At 44.8% G+C, this 27,038-nt stretch overlaps 1 protein-coding gene across 1 annotated transcript in view; it reads right to left on the bottom strand.

The window, feature by feature from the left end:
- Nucleotides 1-22,466: 22,466 nt before the first annotated feature.
- The window catches only part of LOC142291248 (serine/threonine-protein kinase 38), a 125,035-nt gene continuing 120,463 nt past the window's right edge, over nt 22,467-27,038 (bottom strand). Inside the window, exon 14 of the mRNA XM_075335627.1 lies at nt 22,467-26,862. Within this exon, the coding sequence (XP_075191742.1) occupies nt 26,732-26,862 (131 nt within the window). The 3' untranslated portion in view covers nt 22,467-26,731. The remainder of the gene's footprint in view (nt 26,863-27,038) is intronic.

The following is a 27,038-nucleotide window of genomic DNA, read 5'->3' as shown; positions in this document are numbered from 1 at the left end:
TGAATGTAGTATAACCTCCATGTTTGTCACCCAGCTATGGCTTTCATCCAGCCAGGTTTCCGTAATGCCCACCACATCATAATCCATGGTTGACATAAGAGTCTACAATTCATTCATTTTGTTTGCAAGACTTTTTGCATTTGCCAGTAGACATTTAATACTGTGGTGCCCCTGACCTGTTCAGGCACCACTGAGTACTGCGCCCATGCTGGGGGCAGTGCAATACAGGTAATCCAGAAGGCTGACCGAGGTGTGACTACACAGGCGCATAGTAATCAGGTCTCACACATTGACCTTTGAGGGGACTCCTGAGAGATTCCAGGAGGGGGGCGTGCCTCCATGTCCACTCAAGGGGTGTGGTAGAGAGCCTGGTTGCTAGGTTGCGTAGACAAGAACAGGAGAGGAGGAAGTAGTGAGCCAGTTAGTGAGTGCAGCTCAGGGATAGCAGTGGCATGCAGCAGACCCTGGAGTCTGTCACAAGCTGACAGCGTACACACAGTGACTACCGACGGGGGAGATCATTCACCTGGTAGTGCCACCCGAAATCCACCCAAGGCTAGAGAGAGCAAAGGGGTGGCAGAGTAAGGGGACTGCCAGGGAGGTACCAGGCCCGCAGGGGTAACAGGTCCCAGTGCAGAGATAGATTCACCTTTCTTCTGCCAAACCTGCCGGTGTGGGGCCCTTAAAGCCCACACCATACCACCACAGAGTCCGCAGCCACGTAGCAAAGAGAGGGCCCATAGTTCACAGGAGGCAAGCAGCCGGAGTGACCTGGTCCAGGCTACAAGCAAACGGGCCGAAACGAGGGGAGAACAGGCAGCACAACTTCCCTGGGTGACCCCCGTAGGGACTTCAAGTTGGGGCCACCACAAAAACACAAAGGCCTAAGGAAGGATTCCTGGTTCCAGCCTCGTTCATCCCAGCTACACCCGGGTTACTCACCCTGCCACCTAATGTGAGTAAAACCCCTGAAAGACATTCTGATTGTGCGTGTGAGTCATTCTGTGACTTGTGGTGCCACACACCTACACAGGGCTCTGGGGCTTGCCTCACTCTCGGGAGGCCACTACAACCGACTGCACCCACCATCAGCCCCAGGCATCCCTTAATCTGCAGTGGCGGTCACCCTGACCACAATCCCGAGAGTGGCGTCACGACAATCCTAAGAGAAGATTCCCTATCTGTGACCAGACTGTTCCCTCCACGTGGAGTCCCTGAAGGTAATGCACTGACACAACACCTGTGGGGCTTAACAATACTATTAACACATTTATTCCTCCTAGCCTCCACACGTTCCTTGCATGTCCCAGCCCCCCCCTAATCCTTCATTGTCTGTTGTATGTTAAGGGAGAGCCCATCAGGTCCAGTAGTTTTCCCTGATTTGGACTCTTTAATAGCCTCCCTCAACTCCCCTTCAGTAGCCAGGGCCTCTATCTCCACCTCTGACAAAGTAGGTAAGTCAGATTTTTTCATATATGTTTGGACTTGGGACATGAAGTCTGTACTTTGCATTTCGGGATTAGATGAGCGTACTGCGTATAAAGAAGAATAGAAGGATTTGTCAGAGATATTAGCTAGTAACTATGTTTATGATTCTGCGATTGATCTAAGATAAAAGGGACATAAGTATTAGCTCTTTGTATTTTTAGGGCCCTAGTTAATGATTTGCCACTTTTATTTCCATGTTCATAATAATGTTGATGACACCTAGTAAAATCAGCCTTTTCTTTATGTAGGAGTAAGGAGTGAAGAGATTCACATTTAATTATAAGTAACTTCCTAATATCATCAGTAGGAGCTTGTTTATGCAATCTTTCCATGTCGTCAATCTCCTTCAGCAGACAAGCAGAGGCGTATCTGGGGGGGAGCTGGCAGGGCATCTGCCCCAGACCCAGTGTCAGGGGGGGCGCTGTCATGCCGACTGATGCAGCACTGAGTCTCCCCGGTGGCCAGGGCCAGTGTCAGCGCTTGGCTGTCAGCAAGGGCGGTGATGCATGCTGCTGCACCCGGGTTGAGTTCCGGGGACCTTACTGCTCCTGCCGGCAGCCCGCACTTTCCTGGTTTGCTAGCTCTTAACTCACTTGCATGGAGCTTTCACTGCTGCTGCGTGCAGGGTGTAAGTTTGTCTGTGGGCGGAGCTAGCACGCACTGTGCACTGTGCTCCCCGTCTAACAGATGAAGGTAGATGCTAGAATGTATCGGCTCCTTAATTTGTAATGAAGCTGGTCACGCCCACTAACATGGAAGGAGCCCATACATTCTAGGCTCAACCACAGAGGAGCCGAAGCATCTACATACCGCCGAGCTGTATGTCATCCTTCCCACCCCAGTGCTGTATACCCAAAGTACTATCTGTCCCATGCACCCCAGAGCTGTATACCCCCAGTACTATTTTTCCCACGCACCCCAGAGCTGTATACCCCAGTACTATTTGCCCCACACACCCCAGAGCTGTATACCCCCAGTACTATTTGCCCCACACACCCCAGAGCTGTATACCCCCAGAACTGTTTGTCCCCACCACCCCAGAGCTGTATGCTCCCAGAACTGTCTGTTCCCTGACACCAGTGCTGTATACCCCCAGAACTGTCTGTCCACCGACCCCAGTACTGTATACCCCCAGAGGTGTCTGACTCTCCACTCCAGTGTGCTATACCCCAGTGCTGTATGTCCCCCCACCCCAATGTGGTATACCACCCCACAGCTGTATACCCCCCAGAGCTGTATCTCCCCCACCCAGTGCTGTACACCCCAAGAGCTGTATGTCCCCCCCACCCCAGTGCTGTTTGCCACTTCAGAGCTGTATTCCCCCCTCTGGAGCTCTACGTGCCCCCATTGCTGTATGTCTCCCGTCTCTCCTGTGATGTATATAGCAGTGTCAGTGTGCTCTGTGTGTGACCATGTCTGTTAGCCATGGCCACCAATAAGCGTGGCACAGCCACATGCCCAGGAGGAGATGGATGGGAGACAAGCTGGGGAGGTGAGTGAGGCTGCTGCCGACTTCCCCTTATTATTATCTCTAATGTGTCTGTGTGTGCATGAATGATGTGTACAGTGGCGTAACTAGTGTTTGATGGGCCCTGGTGCAAAATTTGGACCAGGGCCCCCCTCCACGTACACCGACACTTAGGGTACGGGATAATGACACTGACACTTGGCTTTTACCCTGCGCACCTAGGTTTCCCATGATCTGAAATCCCTCTATCAGCACCCAGCTTCCCCATGTTCTGATATCCATCTTGTCCTCGGCACCCAGCTTCCCCATGCTCTGCTATACATCATTCCATCAGCACCCAGCTTTCCCATATCAGAGCATGGGAAAGATGGGTGCTGAGGGAAAGAGCCTTTTTCCCTCAGCACAAAATGTTCCCATCCCCTGCTTGTATCTTTGTCCCCCCTTGTATATAGTTCTCCAAATACAATAATGGCTCCCACATAGCCTTCCATATAGTATAATGGGTCCCACATAACCCTTCATATATTATAATGCACCCCCATAGTTTTCCATGTATTACAATGCATTTCCCCAAAGTTCTCCATGTATTATAATTCACCCCATAGTTCTCAATATATTATACTGCACCACATAGGCCTCCATGTTTTATAATGCACCCCCATAGTCCATGAATAAGGTAGGCTCCATATTCCTCCATATATTATAATGTAGCCCCCATTGTCCTATATGTATTATAATGCAGCGCCATAAATCATCATTTTTTATTATGCAGCCCCATAGTCCTCCATGTATAATGCACCCCTATATTCCATGTATAAGGTGTCCTTCATGTTTATTATGCAGTCCCATAGACCTCCATGTATCATGCAGCCAGCAAAATAAAAAACAAGTACCTCTCTTCTCCTTCTGACCCCTGCGACCGCGATAGTTACACCCCTGCCCCCATATGTCACACACCCTGCTCCCCATACAGCCTGCACCCCCATATCCCACACACACTACACCCCCATATATCACACACACTGCTCCCCATACAGCCTGCACCCCCCATATCACACACACTACACCCCCATATGTCACACACCCTGCTCCCCATACAGCCTGCACCCCCATATCACACACACACTACACCCCCATATCTCACACACCCTGCTCCCCATACAGCCTGCACCCCCCATATCATACACACTACACCCCCATATGTCACACACCCTGCTCCCCATACAGCCTGCACCCCCATATCACACACACACTACACCCCCATATCTCACACACCCTGCTCCCAATACAGCCTGCACCCCCCATATCACACACACACTACACCCCCATATCTCACACACCCTGCTCCCCATACAGCCTGCACCCCCATATCACACACACACTACACCCCCATATCTCACACACCCTGCTCCCCATACAGCCTGCACCCCCCATATCATACACACTACACCCCCATATGTCACACACCCTGCTCCCCATACAGCCTGCACCCCCATATCACACACACACTACACCCCCATATCTCACACACCCTGCTCCCAATACAGCCTGCACCCCCCATATCACACACACACTACACCCCCATATCTCACACACCCTGCTCCCCATACAGCCTGCACCCCCCAGATCACACACACTACACCCCCATATCTCACACACCCTGCTCCCCATACAGCCTGCACCCCCCAGATCACACACACACACTATACCTCCATATCTCACACACCCTGCTCCCCATACAGCCTGCACCCCCCAGAACACACACACACTACACCCCCATATCTCACACACCCTGCTCCCCATACAGCCTGTACCCCCCAGATCACACACACTACAGCCCCATATCTCACACACCCTGCTCCCCATACAGCCTGCACCCCCCAGATCACACACACTACACCCCCATATCTCACACACCCTGCTCCCCATACAGCCTGCACCCCCCAGATCACACACACTACCCTCCCATATCTCACACACCCTGCTCCCCATACAGCCTGCACCCCCCAGATCACACACACTACACCCCATGTCACACACCTTGCTCCCCATACGGCCTGCACCCCCATATCTCACACACACTACACCCCCATATCTCACCCTGCCTGTACCCCAACTTACCTCTCTCAAACACTCTGCACCCCTTCAAATCCTTCTGTCACAGTCTGCAGCCCTCATATGCCACTCACCCTGCAGCCCCCTTCCCCCTAATGTCCCCTTTTTTCTTATTACCGGGCATCATGTGTCCAAATCTCCTTCAGGATACAGTATCTTTGCTTTCTGTCCGGCATCCGGTGTCTCCTCCCACACAGTCACATGGGCGTGACATCACCGCAGGTCCTGCAGGATGGATTATTCCGTCTGCTGTGCAGGTCAGGAGCACTCCTGCTCTGCTGCAGCTCAGAAACGGCTGGTGGGCCTCTCCAGGTCAGGGGCCCCTCCACTGACACTGGGCTCCCCTGACTCACAGGCCGGCCCCCTGATGGTCACATTGTCGGCCACTACACAGCGGCACTACACATAGGGGCCCGGCAGCCGGCTCTGCAGAGCGGCTGCCGGGCCCCTATAACCCTGCGGGCCCGGTCGTAGTGGTGAACTCTGCGACCACAGTCGTTACGCCATTGGATGTGTATATGTATGTCAGTGTATATGACTGTGTATAGATTTGTCTATTTAGATGTATTCTTGTGAATATATTTTTAAATATATATATGTGCGTTTCTATGTGTGTATGGGGCCAACTGAGACTCTTTTGCCTGGGGCCCACAATAAGCTGGAGCCAGTCCTGGATGTACTGGAAGTTGTCAGTTCATGCAATACAAATGTGTATGGATCTGACCTGACATTATAATTGATGTACCATGTACTGCTTGTGGTTCTGATTATGTATTTCTGTACCGATGAGGGTTTTGATGCTGTATTTCTGAACTGATGGGGTTATATGGATGTATTTCTGCACTGCTGGTGGTTCTGATGATGAATTTCTGTACGGCTGGTGGTTGTGATGCTGTGTTTCTATACTGTTGGGTGTTACAATTATGTATTTCTGTACCTCTGCTGGTTCTGGTGCTGTTATTAGTTCTGATCCTGTACACAAGTAACAATTCATAAATTGTAAGATTGGACAACCCCTTTACTTAGAATTGGGATACACTGCTAAATTGTATAAGTAAAGGGCTTGTCTAAGTCTGAGATGAAATTCTGCAATGAGTTTAGGTGACTTCAGGCTTCTGAATTCTCACAATGCATGCTCTGCCTACTTTCCGGTGCCAGTGGCAAGAGTGGACGGTCATATGAGCGCAAGTATGAGATTTTTATATTTCTGGCCACATTCTGATTTGACGTGTCCAGCCTCACTCAGTTAATTTTGAGCGAGGCCCCGCATGTCTAGTCAGCACGTGACCACATATATGTAAATCACATACTTGCAGTTTCATGACCTCCCACTCTGACCATCGGCACCAGAGAATCCTGACAGCGGGCAGTGTGCACACTATGAAAATTCAGAAGTCTGCAGTCACATAGTAACTGCGGATTTTCATCTCAAACCTGAACAACCCATTACTTATAAAATTAAACTCTGTAGCTCAATCATAACAGCATGTAATATATTCCCTGTCAGGATTCAGCTCTGTGTTTGGTTCCAGCAGTCATCATTTGGCCACTCCACTCATACGGTATGTTATTTCCATACTTGCATGTGACAACTGGCTTTTCTTCATATGTTTCTCTTTGAACATTAAGAGAATTAAATTATTAAGAGCAGCTCGTCATCATACTCGTGTGAGTATGCAAGTCACATATGAATGATTGGTCACATGGGGGGGGCGCCAAACTGAAGTCTTGCCCCGGGTGCCAGAAAGCCTAGATATACCTCTGAGACAAGTCCCCTACTGAGAAGGTTCACATTAAATCCGGTCCCCATGCTTAATAAGCACCCCTCGAACCACGCACTTGTGCACCTCCTACACAATACAGGGACCTGTCTCCTCAAAAGAGTTGACAGCAAAGCATGTGTCAAGAGTTTCTGTAAGTTGGACTTTACTATGGGATTGTCTAAAAGGCATGAGTTCATGAGCTAATGACATTGTTTGGTCCTAAAGAGAGGTACATTAATGGAAACACTAACATGTGAATGGTCAGAGAAGAATATACTGTCAATGGTGGCATTCTGTAATAAGTTGATATTGACGTGCCAACAGGGCCTCGGGGCTACTCGTCACCGGGCCAGTGGTATTTGGGGTTGCTGTGAATGGCCTGACGCCGCTGCAAGATGTTGCTCTCCCCTGGGGCGGATGGTAATGCAGCTCAGATGGTCCAGCTCCCCACAGGCAGAGCTAGGCCCCCAGGGAGGATGATGGTGGGGGGTAGCGGCCATTGGCGCCGGAGAGCAGGGCGACGGCAATGACGTGACAACACCAGGACTGCGGACAAAGGTCGCCCCAGCCAATCCTGGTAGATTCAGAGGCCACCACCGGTGTTGTGAAGCTGTGAGACCTTCCTTCCTTGTGGTCTGTAGTGTGGATCCCTGTGGCGTGAAGCTACTTAGGGACCCCAGTGTCCTTCAGATTAGTTCCTGTGCCGTCCACAGGCAGAACAAATCAAATGTGGGGCCGAACGTGGTCTGGACTCCTGACTCTATATGCTGCTGTGGGATCTTATGGTGGGCAATGGGACATGAAATCCCCCTTCCCTGGAGATTCTGATAGCGCAACGTGGAGTGTATGCAATCCTAGGGTTCTACAACCTTACTGTGCCGGTCCCGAAGGGGCTGTTAGGCTCACCCCTCGGCTACAGTGTTGCTCCTTTGTCTTCAGCTCACCCGAAAAACTCCTGCTTCTTCCAGTCTGCCAAGTCCTAACTAAGGACGCTCTGAAGCACTCTCTTTAGCGTCCGTGTTTCTGCGAGTCCCTGGATGTTATGGTACTCTTGTCCTTCTCCCTCCGAGGAAGCCCTAAAGCATTCTCCTCGGCAGGTCTTTCTGATGAAGCTCCCAAGCACTCTCCTCAGCGACCGTCTTGCTCCAGTTCCCAGACTATTCTGAGGTAAATGTCTGTGTGTTCTCTCATTTTCCTCATGCTGCCCCTACCTTCCTGATGACTCACTAGTTGCTGGGAAGTCCTGTTGCTATGGTGACCACCTATAGCCCAGTTCCAGTTGGAAAGCACCTGAGCTGTGTGTGTGTTGTGCAAGTGAACACTAGTGATTAACCTCTTCCTTACCCAGGATGAGTGCTGCACCTTAAGTGAGATGCAATACCCTGTGGTGACTGAGCCTCAGGGACGCCACAATATCTCAATGTTTTAGTTAAAAGTAATCAATACTCATATAGACATCATGAGCATTAGAGTAAAAGGAGAAATCCTTGTCTGTTAGCTGAAGGAAGTGTCATGTATCAACCAGTTGGTTTTCCTGCAGTGATCTTAGTTTATGGTTTTTCTTGGTGCACGGGAGGGAACATGTCCCTTGGCGTTGTCCATGAATGGGTCAAAGGTTGTATTAAAATCACCCCTAAAATCCATGTGCCTGCCTCAAATTCAGTTGATTGATCTAGATAATTATGGAGCGTTTTGTCCTGAATTGGGTAGATGTAAGAAGACAAACCTGTTAGATTCAATAGAGCCCTTGACCATTAGCAAATGTCCCTCTCCTTCAGTGCGTGACTCAGAGAACACCCAAGATAAAGAGCATGCTATGACTATGCATGAGCCTCTGAATTTTCATTATTGTGAGGGACTATGGAAAGCTGTAGGAAGCCTGTAATTTGAAATCTTATAGGGTTTTATTGCAAGGTTTTATGTGGCCCCCGGGCACATTCCTGGGGATTGCAGTGCTGTGGCGGTAGCCGCTTTTTTTTCCTGGCTGCCGGCCCTTTAAATCCCATTGTATGTGGAAGCGCACACTCCCTGGCCTGTGGGGAGATGCTAGAATGTAGGGGCTCCTTCCAGATCCTGACCACAGCCCGTACATTGTAAGAGACTCACTACTAAGCGCTAGAATGTACGGGCTCCTTCCAGGACCTGACTGTAGCCCGTACATTCTAGGCTCAACCCTGGCCTGTGATAGCGTGCTCAGGGCTTACCTTGTGGGTGGGGTAAGCAGCGCACTGCACTCCTGTCACAGAAGAAGAGGTGCAGCAGATTTACCGGCCTCCCTGCTGTACATGCTTCTAGGACCTGTGCTGTGTGACTCCTCCTCCCCCCAGTACTGTTAGTCTGCAGCCCATCACTGCCGCCCCGTGCTGTGTACCCCTAGTGCTGTGTGCACCCCATGTAATGTGTGTATCCCTAGTACAGTGTGTACCCCCACTAATGTGTGTTCCCCCTAGTACTGTGTGTAACCCCTCAGTGCTGTGTAACCACTCAGTGCTGTCTGTACCCCACTGGTGATGTCTTAGCTCTCACAGTACTGTCCGTGCCCCCCACTGCTGTTCGCACCACCTAATGCTGTCCATGCTGCCAACAGTGCACCAGTGCTGTCAATGCCACGGTCAGTGCTGTCCGTGTCCCCTAATCCTTTCTGTGCCCCCCTTATGCTGTCCATGCTCCCCAGTGCTCTGTACTTGCCCCTTTTCTGTACTCACCACTGCTGTCTATGCCCCCCAGTGCAGTCCGTGCCCTACTGGTGATGTCTATGCTCTCCCAATCCTATCTGTGCCTCCCTAGTGCCGCAACCTAGTGCTGTCTGTACTGCCACATGATATACATGCCCAGGCCTCTCCTGTAATGTGTATGCCCCAGTTTCTCCTGTGATGTGTATGCTCCAGCCCCTCCTGTGATGTGTATGCCCCGGCCCCTCCTGTGATGTGTATGCCATAGCCTCAACTGTAATGTGTATGCCTCAGACTCTGCTGTGTGTATGCCCCAGCCTCTCCTGAGATGTATATGACCCAGCCCCTCATGTAATGTATATGACCCAGCCCCTCATGTAATGTATATGCCCACAGCCCCTCCTGTGATGTATATGCCCACAGCCCCTCCCATGATGTATATGCCCCCAGCCCCTCCTGTGATATATATGCCCCCAGCCCCTCCTGTGATGTATATGCCCAAGCCTCACCTGTGATGTACATTCCGCAGCCTCTCCTGTGATGTATATGCCCCAGCCCTTCCTGTAATGTAAATGCCCCATCCTCTCCTGTGATGTAAATGCCCCAGCCTCTCCTGTGATGTACATGCCTCAACCTCTCCTGTGATGTACATTCCCCAGCCTCTTCTGTGATGTATATGCCCCTAGCCCTTTCTGTGATGTAAAAGCCCATCCTCTCTTGTAATGTATATGCTCCAGCCTCTCCTGTGATGTATATGCCCCAGCCTCTCATGTGATGTATATGCCCCAGCCCCTCCTGTGATGTGTACCCCAAGTGTCTCCTGTAATTTATGCACCCCAGCATCTCCTGTGATCTGCATGCTCCCAGCCTCTCCAGACTGAGACAAACCTGGAAAAGCAGTTGTGAGAAACAACATAATCAATATCACCAAACATCACAGCTACACCAAAGAGAAGCAGGTCCGGCCATCACATTAGGGGTGAGTTAATTAATTGTTTGACCAAATATAGCAGGGTAATTTTCAAGTTGATAATTTTGTGCTGCCCCCGATGGTTTGTAGAAAATTCCAAATGGCCCCCGGCAGTAAAAAGGTTCCCCACCCCTGGTTTATTGCGACAACAATGGGTTTCCTGTAGGAAAGTGAAATCTATCCTTCTCTTACAGAGGGGATTCAGTAATAAGGGCCTTTTTCCAGGGCTGTGTAAACCCTTGCCATTTACTGTCCACTCTGAATAGCAAGATGATGAAAGGAATTAAGAAGTAGGAGAAACAAGGACGGAGGAGATTGAGACACTAGGATGGACGCATTTAGACTGGGAAAACAAACCTAGAATAGATAAAGGAAAACGAAGGACTAGAAACAGAAGAATATATATAATATATATATATATATATATATATATATATATATATATATACACACACAGTACACACCAAAAGTTTGGACACACCTTCCCATTCAAAGAGTTTCCTTTATTTTCATGACTCTGAAAAATGGAGATTCACATTGAAGGCATCAAAACTATGAATTAGCACATGTGGAATGAAATACTTCACAAAAATGTGTGAGACAACTGAAAATATGTCTTATATTCTAGGTTCTTCAAAGTAGCCACCTTTTGCTTTGATTACTGCTTTGCACACTCTTGGCATTCTCCTGATGAGCTTCAAGAGGTAGTCACCGGAAATGGTCTTCCAACAGTCTTGAAGGAGTTCCCAGAGATGCTTAGCACTTGTTGGCCCTTTTGCCTTCACTCTGCGGTCCAGCTCACCCCAAATCATCTCAATTGGGTTCAGGTCTGGTGACTGTGGAAGCCAGGTCATCTGGTGTAGCACCCCATCACTCTCCTTCTTAGTCAAATAAGCCCTTTCCCAGCCTGGAGGTATGTTTGGGATCATTGTCCTGTTGAAAAATAAATGATGCTCCAACTAAACGCAAACCGGATGGAATAGCATGCCGCTGCAAGATGCTGTGGTACGCATGCTGGTTCAGTATGCCTTCAATTTTGAATAAATCCCCAACAGTGTCGCCAGCAAAGTACCCCCACGCCATCACACTTCCTCCTCCATGCTTCACGGTGGGAACCAGGCATGTAGAGTCCATCCGTTCACCTTTTCTGCGTCGCACAAAGACATGGTGGTTGGATGGAATTATCTCAAATTTGGACTCATCAGACCAAAGCACAGATTTCCACTGGTCTAATGTCCATTCCTTGTGTTCTTTAGGCCAAACAAGTCTCTTCTGCTTGTTGCCTGTTCTTAGCAGTGGTTTCCTAGCAGCTATTTTACCATGAAGGCCTGCTGCACAAAGTCTCCTCTTAACAGTTGTTCTTGAGATGTGTCTGCTGCTAGAACTCTGTGTGGCATTGACCTGGTCTCTAATCTGAGCTGCTGTTAAGCTGTGATTTCTGAGGCTGTTGACTCGGATAAACTTATCCTCTGCAGTAGAAGTGACTCTTCCTTTCCTGGGGTGGTCCTCATGTGAGCCAGTTTCTTTGTAGCGTTTGATGGTTTTTGCCACTGTACTTGGGAACACTTTCAAAGTTTTCCCAATTTTTGGAACTGACTGACCTTCATTTCTTAAAGTAATGATGGCCACTCGTTTTTCTTTACTTAGCAAAAGGTGGCTACTTTGAAGAACCTAGAAAATAAGACATATTTTCAGTTGTTTCAACCTTTTTGTTAAGTATTTCATTCCACATGTGTTAATTCATAGTTTTGATGCCTTCAATGTGAATCTACAATTTTCAGAGTCATGAAAATAAAGAAAACTCTTTGAATGAGAAGGTGTGTCCAAACTTTTGGTCTGTACTGTATGTAAAGCACTATGGAATTAATGGCGCTATATAAGTGAATAAATATTATTATTAGTATTGTCAGGTGTCTGGGCCCATCGAGCACAAGGAGCTTTTATTGTCACTACAAAATGTTTGAGTCACATGTCTGTGAGCAAAAGTTAACAGCATAGCTGTAGTACTGCTTAAAAAAAATAATGGGGAGACCTCCCTTGCGTGTTATATTCCAAGCTGTCTATAAAAGGGTACAGCACATTTTGGGCTGTCAACAGTGAATGGTGTTGAAGTTGTATTAAAGCACCACCAGATGGCAGTAGAATCCTGTTGAGTTAAGATCAAGTACATAAGATTAGCACTTAGTAACATAGTTACATAAATTGAAAAACACTTATGCTATATACGCATGCTGCGTTTTTTGCTGCGTTTTTTGGTACAGTTTTGTTGTCAGAACTTTCTCACTTTTGACTTCCCAGCAAGCAGTTTTTTTGTCAGCAGTTTTTTTTACAAAATATTGTGACAAAAAAGAAGTAGCATGTTCATTCGTCTTGCGTTTTGTCAACTTTTGTCACCCATTGAAATCAATGAGGGAATGATAAACGCATGGCAAAATGCATGGTTACAAATTGTTTGTGTTTTGCATACATTTTACCAGCGGTTTTGTCATAAATAACGTAGATCACTAACTTAGTTCCAGAATGACAAAATTAATGCTGGAGTGATTTTGGGGTGTCCGGGTCTCTCTCTGTCTCTCTCTCCAAGTGCTTCATACTCACCGATCACCGGTGTGGCTGTCACACTGCTCCCACAGCCACTCATTCTTCTTCCTGACCCACTCATTAACCTCATTACATATTCACTGCACCTGCTCATTAGGCTCATACATATTCACTGCTTCCCCGTCTGTAATTGGTTGCAGTCAGATGCGCCCCCACGCTAAGTGACAGTTGTCTGACTTCAACCAATCACAGTCGTTGGTGGGCAGGTCTATATCGTACAGTACAATAAATAAACTTTAAAAAAACAGCATGCGGTCCCCCACAATTTTGATACCCAGCCAAGGTAAAGCCACGCAGCTGAGGACTGGTATTCTCAAGCTTGGGGAGTCCCACTTTATTGGGAGCCCCTGAGCCTAAAAATATCAGCCAGTAGCCGCCTGGAATTGCCGCATCCATTAGATTCGACAGTTCCAGGACTTTACCTGGCTCATCCCAATTACCCTGGTGCGGTGGCAGTTAGGGTAATAAAGAGTTAATGGCAGCCCATAGCTGCCACTAAGTCCTAGATTAGTCATGGAAGACGTCTATGAGACATTTCCCATTACTAATCTGTAAGTAAAAGTAAATAAACACAAACACTTGAAATAAGACAAAAAAGCCACTCTTTCACTATTTTATTAACACCCCAAACACACCTCCAGGTCCGACGTAATCCACACGCTATGATGCTTCCAGCACTGCTACATCTGACGCTCACAGCGAGCACCATAGAACATAACTGCCTGCTGTGAGCTCCACGCAGCTTCTGAAGTGAGTCGCACAATTAGCAGTGCCGTCATTCAGGTGATTTCAGGTCACAGCTGGAGTCCTCCACCTGTGACCGCAAATCAGGCCATGACCGAAGTGAGCCACAGGTGGAGGACTCCCCTGAGTGACGTCACTGCTGAGCACGTGGCTCACTTCAGTCATAGCCTGAACCTCACAGCGGTGAACCCGTGACGTCACTGCTGAGACACACGCCATACTGTGAAGCCCAAAGCTGTGACGTCAGTGGTTCATACGAGTTCATTCTGATGGCGCAGCTCTGTCTGCACTTACAGCTGGCAGTAATGTTCTATGATGCCAGCTGTGACAGGACAGGGATGTAACAGAACTGAATTGCCGTGGGACCTCGTGTGGATTAAGGTCAGACCTGCAGAGGTGTTTGGGGGTTAATAAAGTGGTGAAAGTGGGGGCTTTTTGTATTTTATTCCAAGTAAAGGATTTTTACGGTGTGTATGTTTATTTACATTCACTTACAGATTAGTGATGGGGGCGGGGTCTCATAGACGACTGACATCAGTAATCTAGGACTTAGTGGCAGCTATGGGCTGCTGTTAATTCCTTATTACCCCAATTGCCACTGCACCAGGGCAATTGGGAAGAGCAGGGTCCAGTGCCAGAATTGGCGCATCCTATGGATGCGCCACTTCTGGAGCGGCTGTGGGCTGCTATTGTTAGGCCAAATAACGATGGCCCTTCCTACCCTAATAATATCAGTCCCCAGTTGTCTGCTGTACATTGGCTGGTTTTAGAAAAATGGGGGGATCCCACGTCATTTTTTTTTTTTTTAATAAATCAGATACTTAAAAAAAGAAAAAAAGAAAAAGCGTGATATCCCCTCTATATTTCATAACCAGCCAAGGTACAGCAGATAGGTGAGAGTTGTAGCCTGCAGCTGCTGGATATGAAAAATGGGGGGGACCTCACGTCATTTTTTTTACAAAAAAAAAATAAAGAAAACAACTGGCCAAACTAGCTATCGCTCTATCCAGCTATTCTGTTATTTCTTTCTATCTATTCTTTCTTATTATCTATTCTATATGTTCTTTATATCTTTCTATCTATCTATGCTTTCTATCTATTTTTTCTGTCTATCCAACTATTCTAGCTATCTATCTATCAATTATCCTATCGTATAATTTTGTTTCTCCTTTAAAAAACACTAACAAAAACATGCCAAAAACGCACCTATATTACAAGCGGGTTTTTTACATTTCCAGATCTTTGTGACAAGGTGCAGTTTTGGTTGCAGTTTGTGTACAGAAAAAAATGCAGCGTGCAGCCTTATAGTGCTGAAAACGTCCAGATCTTATTAATGCTCTAGCAGAACAATCAGACCCATAGAAAAGAGCCTTACCAGCATTGACTCTCCATTTTTTTTTTTAACAAAAACAACACAGAAAAGTTGACAGCTCCAACTGAGCGGGCTCCAGCATGGACATCGGCTCCGGCCCACGTCTCGGTGGATCACAGAGCAACAGGAAATTTTCCTACTGAGAATGTCCTGGAGCCCTAGGTTGCAGGAGTTCCTTGTCCCCAACCAGACTCTCACCAGCTGGAGAGGATCTTGGGACAAGGGCCTTCTTCCAATCCAAGAGCAGTCGCAGATGGCAGGAAAGACTGAAACTCAGGTGTGTCAGGTAGGCCGCAGCACAATACAGCATAACAGCTCAACAGTGGTCTCAAACTGTTACCTTGAATGAGACCGAGTCAGTGGGCATGTGTAGGGATGAGAATGGTTCCTCTGCATAACTGGATTTGTTGGATTTAAGTTTTGGACCTCGGAGCTATCGCAGCCATGTACGATCTTCACCACTTCTGGTGGCACCTTTAAGTAAAGGCCTTAAAGATGAAAGAATCATGACATGGTCCCTTTCTTACCTGAGATAACTCCTATTGAAAACGTATGGGCCTTTCTTAAACAGGAGAATTATGATGAAAAAATGCAGTACATCTCTGTGAACAGTATCGGGGAGGCTGTGGTTGATGCTGCTCAAAAATGTAAACAGATTAAAAAAAGTGACAGACTCCAGAGATAGAAGGCTTATCCCTGTTATGTATTTTTGTACATTTTCAGTAGTTTAGTTATTATTTTCTATTTAACAGATGAAAATAAACAATTTAGGTGAGAAAATTTACATTTTTCATTTAGATGCCCAATTACTCTGTACACTAATAATTCCCCAACAATGATTCACAAAAAGACGAAGAAAATCAAAACCTCAATTTCACTTTCTTAAATATTCAGGTTTATCAACCTTTTGAATTGACCAGCAGTAAGGAGCTGTTCAATTATAAAATTAATAATCAAAAATACAAAACTGCATAATAATTATTCACACAGTGTATGTCTATTTGTGTGTGTGTATAAAGAAGTTACCCCAGAGCAATGGCACAAGTCCAACAAACGACTCCTGGTAAAAGGCTTCAACTCAGACTGTTGACTATTCGAAATCTAACTTTTTTTGCTTGATGGCGTCAGACCTTAACCTCTTCCCGACATTGGACGAACCAGTAAGTCCTATTTTGTAGTGGCTTCCCGCAAATTGACATACCAGTACATCCTAGCATACGGGCACAGGAGCTATGCTTGCGTGATCGGTGCTGGGAGCTCAGCCAAAGAGAGCACTGGCCCTGGCTGGTTAACCTCCTAAATACCATGATCAATAGTGATCGCAGTATTTAGGAGGTTGGGAGAGAGAGCTCTCTCTTCTGCCTGAACTGGTTCCTCTCAACGTGATCACGGGGACCCGATTGTTGCAATGGCAACCCAAGATCAAAGAATGATTTCCAGGGTTTGCTGGATATGGTGGCCTGTTAGAACAAGCCAAGAGCATGAATCCCTCACAATGAACTTATGTCATGTAATGTTCTTAATGGTCTTCCTACCTCTATAGTACTGGGCCTCCCTTGGCTGGTTAGGCACAATCCAGTGGTTGACTAGCAGTCCAGTGAATTATTAGGTGGAGTGACATCTGTAAGAATAACTGTCTGGACACTCTTCTCTCTACCGTCTCCACCATGTGCTCTGATCTCGAGGGTGAGGTGTTGAATGCTCAGGGGGATGCCCCTGCTGCTTTTCCTTCAAAAAATTTATTTGTGCCTTTACATTTATGCTTCAAAATTTCAGGGGAGCATCATAACTCAGTTCTTGCCTGTCACCCAGGTAGTAAAGCTTGAACATCATTTCTCGTTTTTGGTGGACAAGGCTGCATAGAGATGTAGTTGATTTTGTGTATTTCTGAAATGTTTCTGTACATTCTAAGACCCCACATACTCGTCCGTCCTGGTCTCTTCTACCATTGCCTATACGTGACAGACCACATTTATTTGTAGATTTAATTACTGACCTTCTTTATCTGCTGGAAAAACTGTAATTTTAGTAGTGGTTGATAGGCAGACTGGGTAAGGCACTGAAGTGTGCCATTTTATTAAACCCAACGCTAAAACTTTAGCTCAAGTATTTGTCACTGAGATCATGAAGCTTCATGGGGTTCCCTCCGATGTAGTATCAGATCGGGGGACCTAGTTTGTATCTATGTTTTGGAAGGTGTTTTGTTATCGTCTAGGGGTCCATCTTTCTTTTTTGGCGTTCCAGCCTCAATCTAACGGTCAGACAGAAACTCTGAACCAAAGTCTAGAGACAGACCTTAGAGGTTTTGACTGATAAGGAAGATTGGACATCTTACTTACCCTTGGCGGCGTTTGCGTTAAAAAATCAGCGCAATGTGTCTACTGGTAGGTCACCATTTTTTGTTGCATACAGCTTTTTTCCCCTCAGTTCTGTGCTTTCAGTAGAGGTGGGTGTTAAGGAGTTCCTGGAGGGGAACTATTTATTTTCGTCACTCTCTTCTGTATGGCAAAGGGCACAGAACAACCTAAAAGTTATGAGGGACCGATACAAACACTTGTATGATAAAAGATGTTAGTTAAGTCCGAACCGGAGTGTGAATGATTATGTATGACTGTCCACCAGAAATATTAAGATTTCTTCTTGGAAACTATGTCCTAGCTTTATTGGAACATATAAGGTGATCATTATTATTAATAATGTGGCCTTTTGTCTTGAGCTATGTCAAGCACTTAAAATCCATAATGTTTTTGACAGGTCATTGCTCAAGAAAAGTGTTGTGTCTTTAGAGCCGTCACTCTTAACGCCGCCTCCAGTTAATGTTGATGGGATTTTATAGTTTTAGGTGGCAAGACTCGTGGATTCTCGTTTTGTTCGCAGCTCTCTCCACTATTTGGTACTCTGGAAGGGTTATGGTTTGGAAGAATGTGGGTACCAACATCGGAAGTTAATGCCAATATGTTGGTGCTTTTCTTCCATGAGTCGCATCAGGATAAAACTGGTCCTGTGGGTCCGGAGGCCCCTAGTAGAAGAGGGGTGCTATCATGAGTGTGTCACAGCCTAATGTGATCTCAGGGAATCCGCTTTAGTGCCCGCTCATCATTTATCCTGAGTAGGAGCTAATTTAATTCCATCAGACGCTGAAGAGGTTATGGTTCTTTTTAACCTGGTGCAATCAAACAGATAGTTGTAATCTCAGCTGCAACCACTCCCTTTTGCAATAAGTATCCACTTAAAAAAAAAAACCAAAACAGTTGTAAAAGGCATTTATATACCATGTGAAGTCATATGCAAATTATTTGCTAATCTAACTTTATATTGAAAGTACCTGTCTAGTTGAGCACTTGATCTCTCACCACCTGATCAGCGTGATCTCACTGATTAGAGCAGAGAGAAAACTGCGACTGCAGTGCATTGTATTACGATATCTGTGGTCCAGAGGGGGACAGTTTTATTTCACTGTAGGCTTTCACTGTGTCTCTGCTCTGCCTGCATGTCCTTCTGCTTTAAGTGAGAGTACGCACTGTTTAGAACAGGGAGACAGGCAAACAGAAATACTGCGGAGTGGTCTGCAAGACATACCTTTATCAATGTAAATCCCTCACCCGTGTTCACGTTAGTCACTGCATACACTAATGCAGGGAACTCAAGAATATGGCCCCTGGGGCTGCATCATGAGTCTTCCTGGGCCCAGAGAGCTAGTGGTTACCAACAATATTTTGACACTAAAGGCTGGACTCACATGAGCGTATGGCATCCGATGTGAGAGCATCGGATGCGATATGCTAATGACCCCCAGCTCAGGCTCTGCTGTGAGTGTGAGCCAAGTGTCATGCGACTGTAACACGATCTTGCGATCGGGTGATAGCTGTGAAGCTGAGTGCAGGCGCTGCGGAGGAGAGGGAGGGGTTAATCCTCCTATCTCCTCCATTGTCAGCCTGTGCGTATATCGCACTGCACTGGGATAACATCCGAGTGCAGTCCGATGTATCTCTCGCTTCCATTCACTTGAATGGGTGTGAGAGATACGGCTGTAGCAGAAAATCGCAGCACACTCCCGACGAAGCGGTTGCGAAACGCGTCGAGGTGCAGGGCGGTGTGTATGCGCACGGTGTCCGAGCGGTCACCTGGGTAGGTTATTAACCTGTACCGTTCCTGGGTGCTCTGCCTTCTTTCATGTATGACAGGCTCTGGCATCCTGAGGGTCTGTTGCTAGGCAGTATACAAGCTGATATTTTCTTAGTCACTTGAGCGGCTTTATTGTCTATGTATTGTTTAGACTTACAATTGGTGACATTGATAACGATTGGTTAGCCAATTTGATATAATTCACTGACATTGCCTTTTCTTATGACAAAATATGCTTGCATCTTGATATTTCTATTCACATTTTTGTATGAAGGCATGTGATGATTATTGTGATATATGTTACTTGGACTCTGGGTTTCATACACACCTCCCTGCTTCATTGCAGTTTTTATATATGTGCACGATTCTGTACCTTACTCTGTCCTGTTTGCATCTTTGTAATATTTTGATAAAATTTTCTATGGAATAAAGAACATTCTTAATTTAGAATGGTTGATATCATATTTATGGAGGTCTTTTGTAGGAATTTGTCTGTATACGAGAAAAGCTGCCCAACTGCTCTCCCTCATTGCCTAACATTGGTCAGAGTGCAATGCGAGATTTTCATGCTCGTGTAAGCGTACCCTAATAATGCCTTTTTTGTGTAAACTAAAAAGGAAACAAAAAGTACATCTCTAATGACCCAAGCTATAAAACTGTACCATAACACATACTTTAATGCCATAAAAAAAATATATAAATAATTGTAAAAACAAAAAGAAATTTAGTTGCATTGAAAAAATATGGTATCACTGAAAATATCATTTTGTCCTGCAAAGGCTGCTGTCCATAAAATTATTATTTTTTTTTTTTTCCTATGAGTGGTCCATACACCCAGCGGAATTTGAGATCTCTGCATTGTCTGCAGTAAACTCTCCATGATTATTGGACAGTAGTCTCTGCACTACACAGTGATATGTCTGCCTAGAGCAGACTGAAGTGAGCAGCTGGAATACTCCACCTGAGAGCGGTGGCCGCGGGTAACCTGAGTGACGTCATCGCTGATTGCGCAGCTGACTTCACTCGGGCGACTTGCTGTCACAGTTGGAGGATCCAACGGTGGCTGCGGGTAACCTGAATGGCGTCATCGCTGATCGCGTGGCTCACTTCAGTTGCTGCGTGGAGCCGACAGAGAGCGGTCGTGCTCTATGGCCGCTCCTGTCGGCTTCATGTAGCAGAGCTGAAAGCGTCGTGGTACCTCATGTGGATTACGTCGGACCTGGATGGGTGTTTGGGGATTAATAAAGTGGTGAAAGAAGGTGTTTTTTTTTTTGTCTTTTATTCCAAATAAAGGATTTTTTGGATATGTGTGTTTATTTTCTATAACTTACAGGTTAATCATGGAAAGTATCTCGGGGAGATGCCTGCCATGATTAACCTAGGACTTAGTGGCAGCTATGGGCTGCCATTAACTCCTTATTACCCTGATTGCCACCGCACCAGGGCAATTTTGGATGAGCCGGGTAGAGTCCCGGGACTGTCGCATCTAATGGATGCGGCAATTCCGGGTGGCTGCTGGCTGATATTATTAGGCTAGGGGGCTCCCCATAACGTGGAGCTCCCCATCCTGAGAATACCAGCCTTCAGCTGTGTGGCTTTACCTTGGCTGGTATCAAAATTGGGAGGGACCGCACGTCGTTTTTTGTATTTTTTTTACTTTACTGCATGATATAGACCCGCCCACCGGTGGCTGTGATTGGTTGCAGTGAGACAGCTGTCACTTAGCATGGGGGCGTGTCTGACTTCAACCACTCATAGGCGCCGGTGGGCAGGGAAAGCAGTAAATACGAGATGGAATAATGAGCAGCCGGCACTTTCAAAACAGAGGAAAAGCCGCTGGAGCTTTGTGACAGCTGTGCAGCTTCGCGTCCTTGATCGGTGAGTATGAAAGAGAGGGAGACAGACAGACAGAAAGAGCAACCAACTGACAGAGATTGACAGACATAGATAGAGACTGAAAGACCTGCGTTTTGTTTGTCAAAAAAAGCATGCGTAACACAACAAAAATGCAGTCCAAGTGCATTTTGGTTGCGTTTTGATGCACATCATTGATTTCAATGGGAGAGAACGCAGTTACAACGCACAAAAGAAGTGACATGCTGCTTTTTTCTGCAGCGTTAACGCAGGAAAAGATGCAACTTGCGCACACAGCCTAAAGCCTCATTTTCCCTTTCCTAGAAAAGATCTGCGATAACTAGTCTATGCTTGTGATCTTCCACGCGATGTAGCAGAATGAAAACAGTAAGCATGCTGCAGTACGGCCACAGCATACTTCCTGCTTTCGGTCACTCAGCTTGTGCATGCGCAGTTGAAATAAAAGTACAGAATAGAGATGAGAAAACCCGAGGTTTGATGTTTAGCATTTGCACCAAACACGGATTTTACAAAACAAACCAGAGTTCGGGTTCTTTACATATGCAAACCACTTGCGCGAGCTTCACTGTGCTCAGTCCAGTACAAATAGCTTGCAGTATTTGATTGGCTCGCACTAGGGGTAACAACAGCATGATTGGATGTAGTGTGCAACAAATTATTTTTTTTTTTTTTTTTTTAAAAAAAAAAAATAAAATAAATAAATAAATAAATAAATAAATAAATAAATAAATAAATAAATAAAGGGAAAACTCTGCCCACCCTCCCCCGGGCGCGTTTTGTTTATTGCTGGCTGCATGTGGGCGGAGACCCGGACTGCACAACTAGTGACTTCCATTGGGAACCGAACTTCCACAGGTCCACTGATCTCTAGTGCAGAATGATAATCAACTACCAGCCCTGCCAACCAAAAGTTGGAAGCTCACTTCTAGCAAGTTTTTGTCATATATAAATAAATGTTTTGGATAGATAGTATCAAATCAGTCGGTATCTGTCTAAATAAAGTAAACAAATATACAAGTGTTTTTTGTTTAACTTCATAGGTAATTTTTGACGATCAGTGCATCAAGTGGCTAATGCTATCAGCGTTCAGGCCACACATCCCATACTGAAAGGAATGGAAAAACCACCGATCTTGGGCTTAGGGGTATTCAAGTCAATAAGTGAAGTTTCACAAAATAGAAAAAAAAAATTATTTTACCTGTTGTAAAATTTTAGATCAGTTTACCCAAGGCTAGATACAATCCAATGTAATTTTAAGGGCTGGAAACAAAAATTAATTTTGTACAAACTTTATTTTTAAAAATGACAGACATTACATGCATAGAAACAGATCAGAAGTGTCTACAATTTTTTTTCCAAAACAGGTAGTTTGTGGCAATATACAACTACAGAAAACACCTGTACATCAGAGAATGGGTGACATTGGACAACTGGAATTTAATACTAGCATTTGGGAATGAGAATTTAATACCATAGAAAAAAAAGTTTGGTCTGTCTTGCATTTGAGAAGCTAGAAAAGCATTTCAATTTACTATCATATTTACCTGCGCCGTGAGCATATACACATGTATCGCACAAACCAGATATTGAGCCATTTCCTAATAAAGGTATTGCTAATGCTTAGAAAAAAGGCCTGGTCCGTCGAAATACTTAAATATACCTAACATTGTCTCTTTATACATTTTTTTCAGCCCTATCAAAGAGTAAGAAATTATCCTGGCAGTAGAAAACTGTAAAAATTGTGTTAAGAAAAGTGCAATTAAAAACTCAAGGGTGTGTAAAAACAAAACACGTAATTCAATATAACAATAATCAGGCTACTCCGCTTGTACATAAATTCACCACGTGTGCAAAGGCAAAAGTTGTGCAAATTCTATATGTCCAATGCCATGGCTTCATAAGTGGAGTGATAAATGTTTTTTTAATATATGTGAAAGCGTGAAACATGATCATATAAAGGCATTCTAAATATAAAAGTATGATGGGTTAATGCAGATAGCAGCTGAATCATTGTACGAGAAGTTGTGCAGCTTTAATATTCTGTGTGTTTCAAGTCAAAGTCCTCGGAATTATCAACTTATTACAATTTCAATTGCACAATAATTTAAAAATGTATGAATTATTCAAGTCCACAGTTTCAAAAGACTCTCTAATCATGGGTGATCTCATCCTAAGGCCAGTTCACATGTCTGATATTCATGGTCCAAATACAGATCGGCTGTGGGTCTCCTGACATGAGGTCAACAGCCTCCTAGGCATATATGGTGGAGTTTGGGTCAGAAGACCAGCGGCTGGTCTTCTCAGTCCATATGTGACTGTGAAACTAGACCTACTACTAAGTCTATTAGAAGCTATGACTACGGGCCAAAATTAGGGCAGGTTTCCTCTATTTAGATGGAAGTAATGAAGGATTCTATTCATTGACTGAAAAGAGGTCTTGATGTCTTGATTACAACCGGGAAGTGAAAAATAATAGAACATTTCTCAACTTCATTTTAGAACAAATAAGCTTCATTGACACAAAATACTTTAGACATTGGGGTCCTTTGGGCAGCTGGAAATGGCCATTTATTTGACTGATTATTGGGAGGTGTCAGGTATTTTAGCTCATGACTATTTATTTATATGTAGCATGATTTCAGAAAGAAGACAAGACCTGGAAAATGCAAAGCTCTGAATCACTAAGCTGTTTATGTCTTCTTAAAAAAAACAACTTGCAATTTTTGGCATTTTTCCGACATTTTCGGTCAGCTCCATGACCAATAAAAATCATTACAATGTAAACCAAAAAACAGGTGTCGATTACAAGAGAAATGTACTACAGTTCCCGACTAGAATACATTTCTTGCAATGGCACATAGCAGCTGGAAGAGTAGCCAAATTCACTAACAGAACACCTCGCCTGTTCATCAAGACACCAGTAACTGGATGACTTAGGACCACAGTGATTAATCATTATCTGAAATTTTGTGAAAATACAGAAAAATGCAAAAGTTAAAGGGGTTGTCTAGACTTTTATATTGATGGCCTATCCCTAGAATTGATCATCAATATTAGTTTGGTGCAGATGTGACACTAAGCATTCCCCACGGATCAGCTCTTCCCAGTGCCAGCCTGATCTGCTCAGTTGCGCCGCGCAGATCTATCAACTACATATTGGCATGGCCGGGTACAGCACATCCACTACTGATTTGAATAAGAGACTGATGTGAAGTACCCGGCTGCCATCACTACACAGTTGACAAAGCTGTGCTCTTCAGTTCAACAACTGACATGTCACACCCCCACCGATCCGATATTGATAACCTATCTTACGTTAGGCAATTAATATAAAAGTACCGGACAACCACTTTAAATGGATCAACTGCTAAAGTTGGATTCCATACTTTGATCATGGCTTTTATTTTTTACCAGATCCAAATAGAAGAAGGATCTAAGCGGATACCAGTAAATTATAATGGGTCCGTCATGTTTCAAATATTATTCTCCATTACCAAAAAAACCCCCTGACAAATGAAACCCCACATCAGTGTGAACCTAAACCAAGCTCATGTCTTTCGACAACACAGAGTAAAAAATGCCAACTGCTTTCTATCAATTTGCTGAGGGCAATGGTCTTTCTTATTATTTGCCGTGCCATTCAGGGTGACAGAGCCAGATATGTGCTTGGCTAAATGCTGTAAGTTTAAAAATGGCAATGGGTGGTCATGTTGTTCGGCTTTACAGAAAGGTCTCCAGCCCACCCATGTCTCCCCACAGCCAAATGCATACATTTATATTCTATAGGCCTAAATAATCAAATCCGTCTAAAAGAGAATGTTCTGTGGCTCATAGCAACAAATCCGACCTCAGATTTAATTTCTTAAACAACTCTGGTAAAATTAAAGCTACGCTGTGATTGGTCGATATGGGACACAGAATTTTTCTTTGGTAAATTGGACCCTATATGTAGAGAAGATGGAAGTGATTGGATAAGTAAAAAGTAGAGGTGTACATAATGAGAAAGTCAGATTATAGTCCGGATATTATGTATGCAATTGAAGCAGACAGTACAGATGTATTAAAGAGGACATTTCACTGGCTTTGTTAACTTTAAAACCGAATACCTCCTCCAATTGGCGCTACTCCACTGACACGGGAACATTTTTGTTTTCATGCCCCTCAGTCCCAACGTCATGCCCCCTGGTAATAAAGTTGCAAATTCACTTTTTAATGTTTTTTTAGCACTTTTTCAGGCAAGTTCCGGGCATAATCTGCCTTAAAAAGGTGTTGTGTGTACATACCCTGAAGCCGATTTCATTTTATGTCCAATTAACAACTACGTATTAACAATAAATTAACAGAATTAAAGACATTTTTTTAAGAATACCAAGACGAATTCCCATTTTATATGAGAATATAGTATTGAACGCATGTTCTAAGTTTTGTCAATGATCACTGGCCATACCTGAAATCTCACTATTGGGAGCGCAGTCACGTTCCACGCCGGCTACAAATCTCCCTTACAGACCTGGCGATTATCTAGCCTAGAGTATGAACCTATTGCTGATGTGAAGGAGACACACTGGCATGCAATTGGTCATGTTCGTGAATCTTAAAAAATGTAAGACAAAAAAAGTCTTTGAAATTCTACAAAAAAAGAAAAAAGTCAAAAAGTTAGAGCACCCCCTATCTCTTTACTTACAGGTAAAAATCACAGTGGGCCATTTTAACAGCACAGATCAATGGAAAAGGAGACTTAGGCACAATTAAGATGCCATCAAACATCCAAATATATATATAATACACGCACACAGTAGCCCTTTCATGAGTAAGGCACCACATCCAGGTGTTGCATACCATTGGAAAAAGAACAAACATAAAGCACTTTTATGCCATTTTATAGCAAACAACATTCTCCAAGCAATTACCAAAAGGCAAAAAAAAAAAAGAAAATCCAAATATTCCACACGAGGTTATATCGGAGAACATAGTTCTTGAATAAATAGGCCAAGTCCAAAAACACACTCATGAAAAAGGGTCCCAAATACTAAGTTTGTTGACTTAAAGGATCATAGATAGCCAAGTTAACGCATTATAAGTGCATAATAAAGCTGGTGCTAAACATCGTTCTTAAAGCTATAGACACATACATACAGAATACAGTCAAGTCAAACTTCTATTCAGTACCAAGCAACCCTCCTTTTCTTTTTAAATTACTCTATGCAAATTTGAAGGGACCAGTAAAACAATTCAGCTATTCCTTAATGCTGCAGATGTGACCTGGAATGCTAAGAGGGGGGCAACTGTACAAACAGACTTTGCATTACGCGGATACATAGGACTGTTCCAATGCTGGATTGTGGATGACGGTCTGCAAACGTGGCCTTCCTTTTGTGAGAAGTCACGGTTTTATTCTCCAAGAGATACAGCCTATAAAAATACGGAAGCTTGAATTTTCCAATGGTGTGTTTCAGGCAACAGCATCAACCATGCCAGCATATAAGAAAATGTAAGTTTGGAAAACATGAGTGAAGGTGAGCCCAAGTCTGGATAGATTCACTTCCGGGGTTTGCTGAAGGTTGGCATGGCTCCTCTGGCTGTAAGCCCTTCAAAGCGTTTGTACGTGTAATTGATGAAGACCCAGTCTTTGTTCTTAAAGTCAGAGTCGGGATGATTGCTTGCAATGCCTAAGGTGAAAAATTAAAATACATTTATTGTAAGAAAAAGGAGGAGATGTTAATGTCCCCACTACCCAAGTACAATAAGCCGTGATCTTTGCGGTCAACGTAAGATATTGTACAATACGCCCCTTCTTTATGCAAAGCTTCACACATTAAAAGGGAACCCATTAAAAAGTTTAACC

This window comes from Anomaloglossus baeobatrachus, chromosome 2, assembly GCF_048569485.1.
Source record: "Anomaloglossus baeobatrachus isolate aAnoBae1 chromosome 2, aAnoBae1.hap1, whole genome shotgun sequence".
In the NCBI taxonomy this organism is placed as follows: domain Eukaryota; kingdom Metazoa; phylum Chordata; class Amphibia; order Anura; family Aromobatidae; genus Anomaloglossus; species Anomaloglossus baeobatrachus.
The sequence above is the reverse complement of the archived record's forward strand: the minus strand, read 5'-3'. Positions and strand labels throughout refer to the sequence as shown.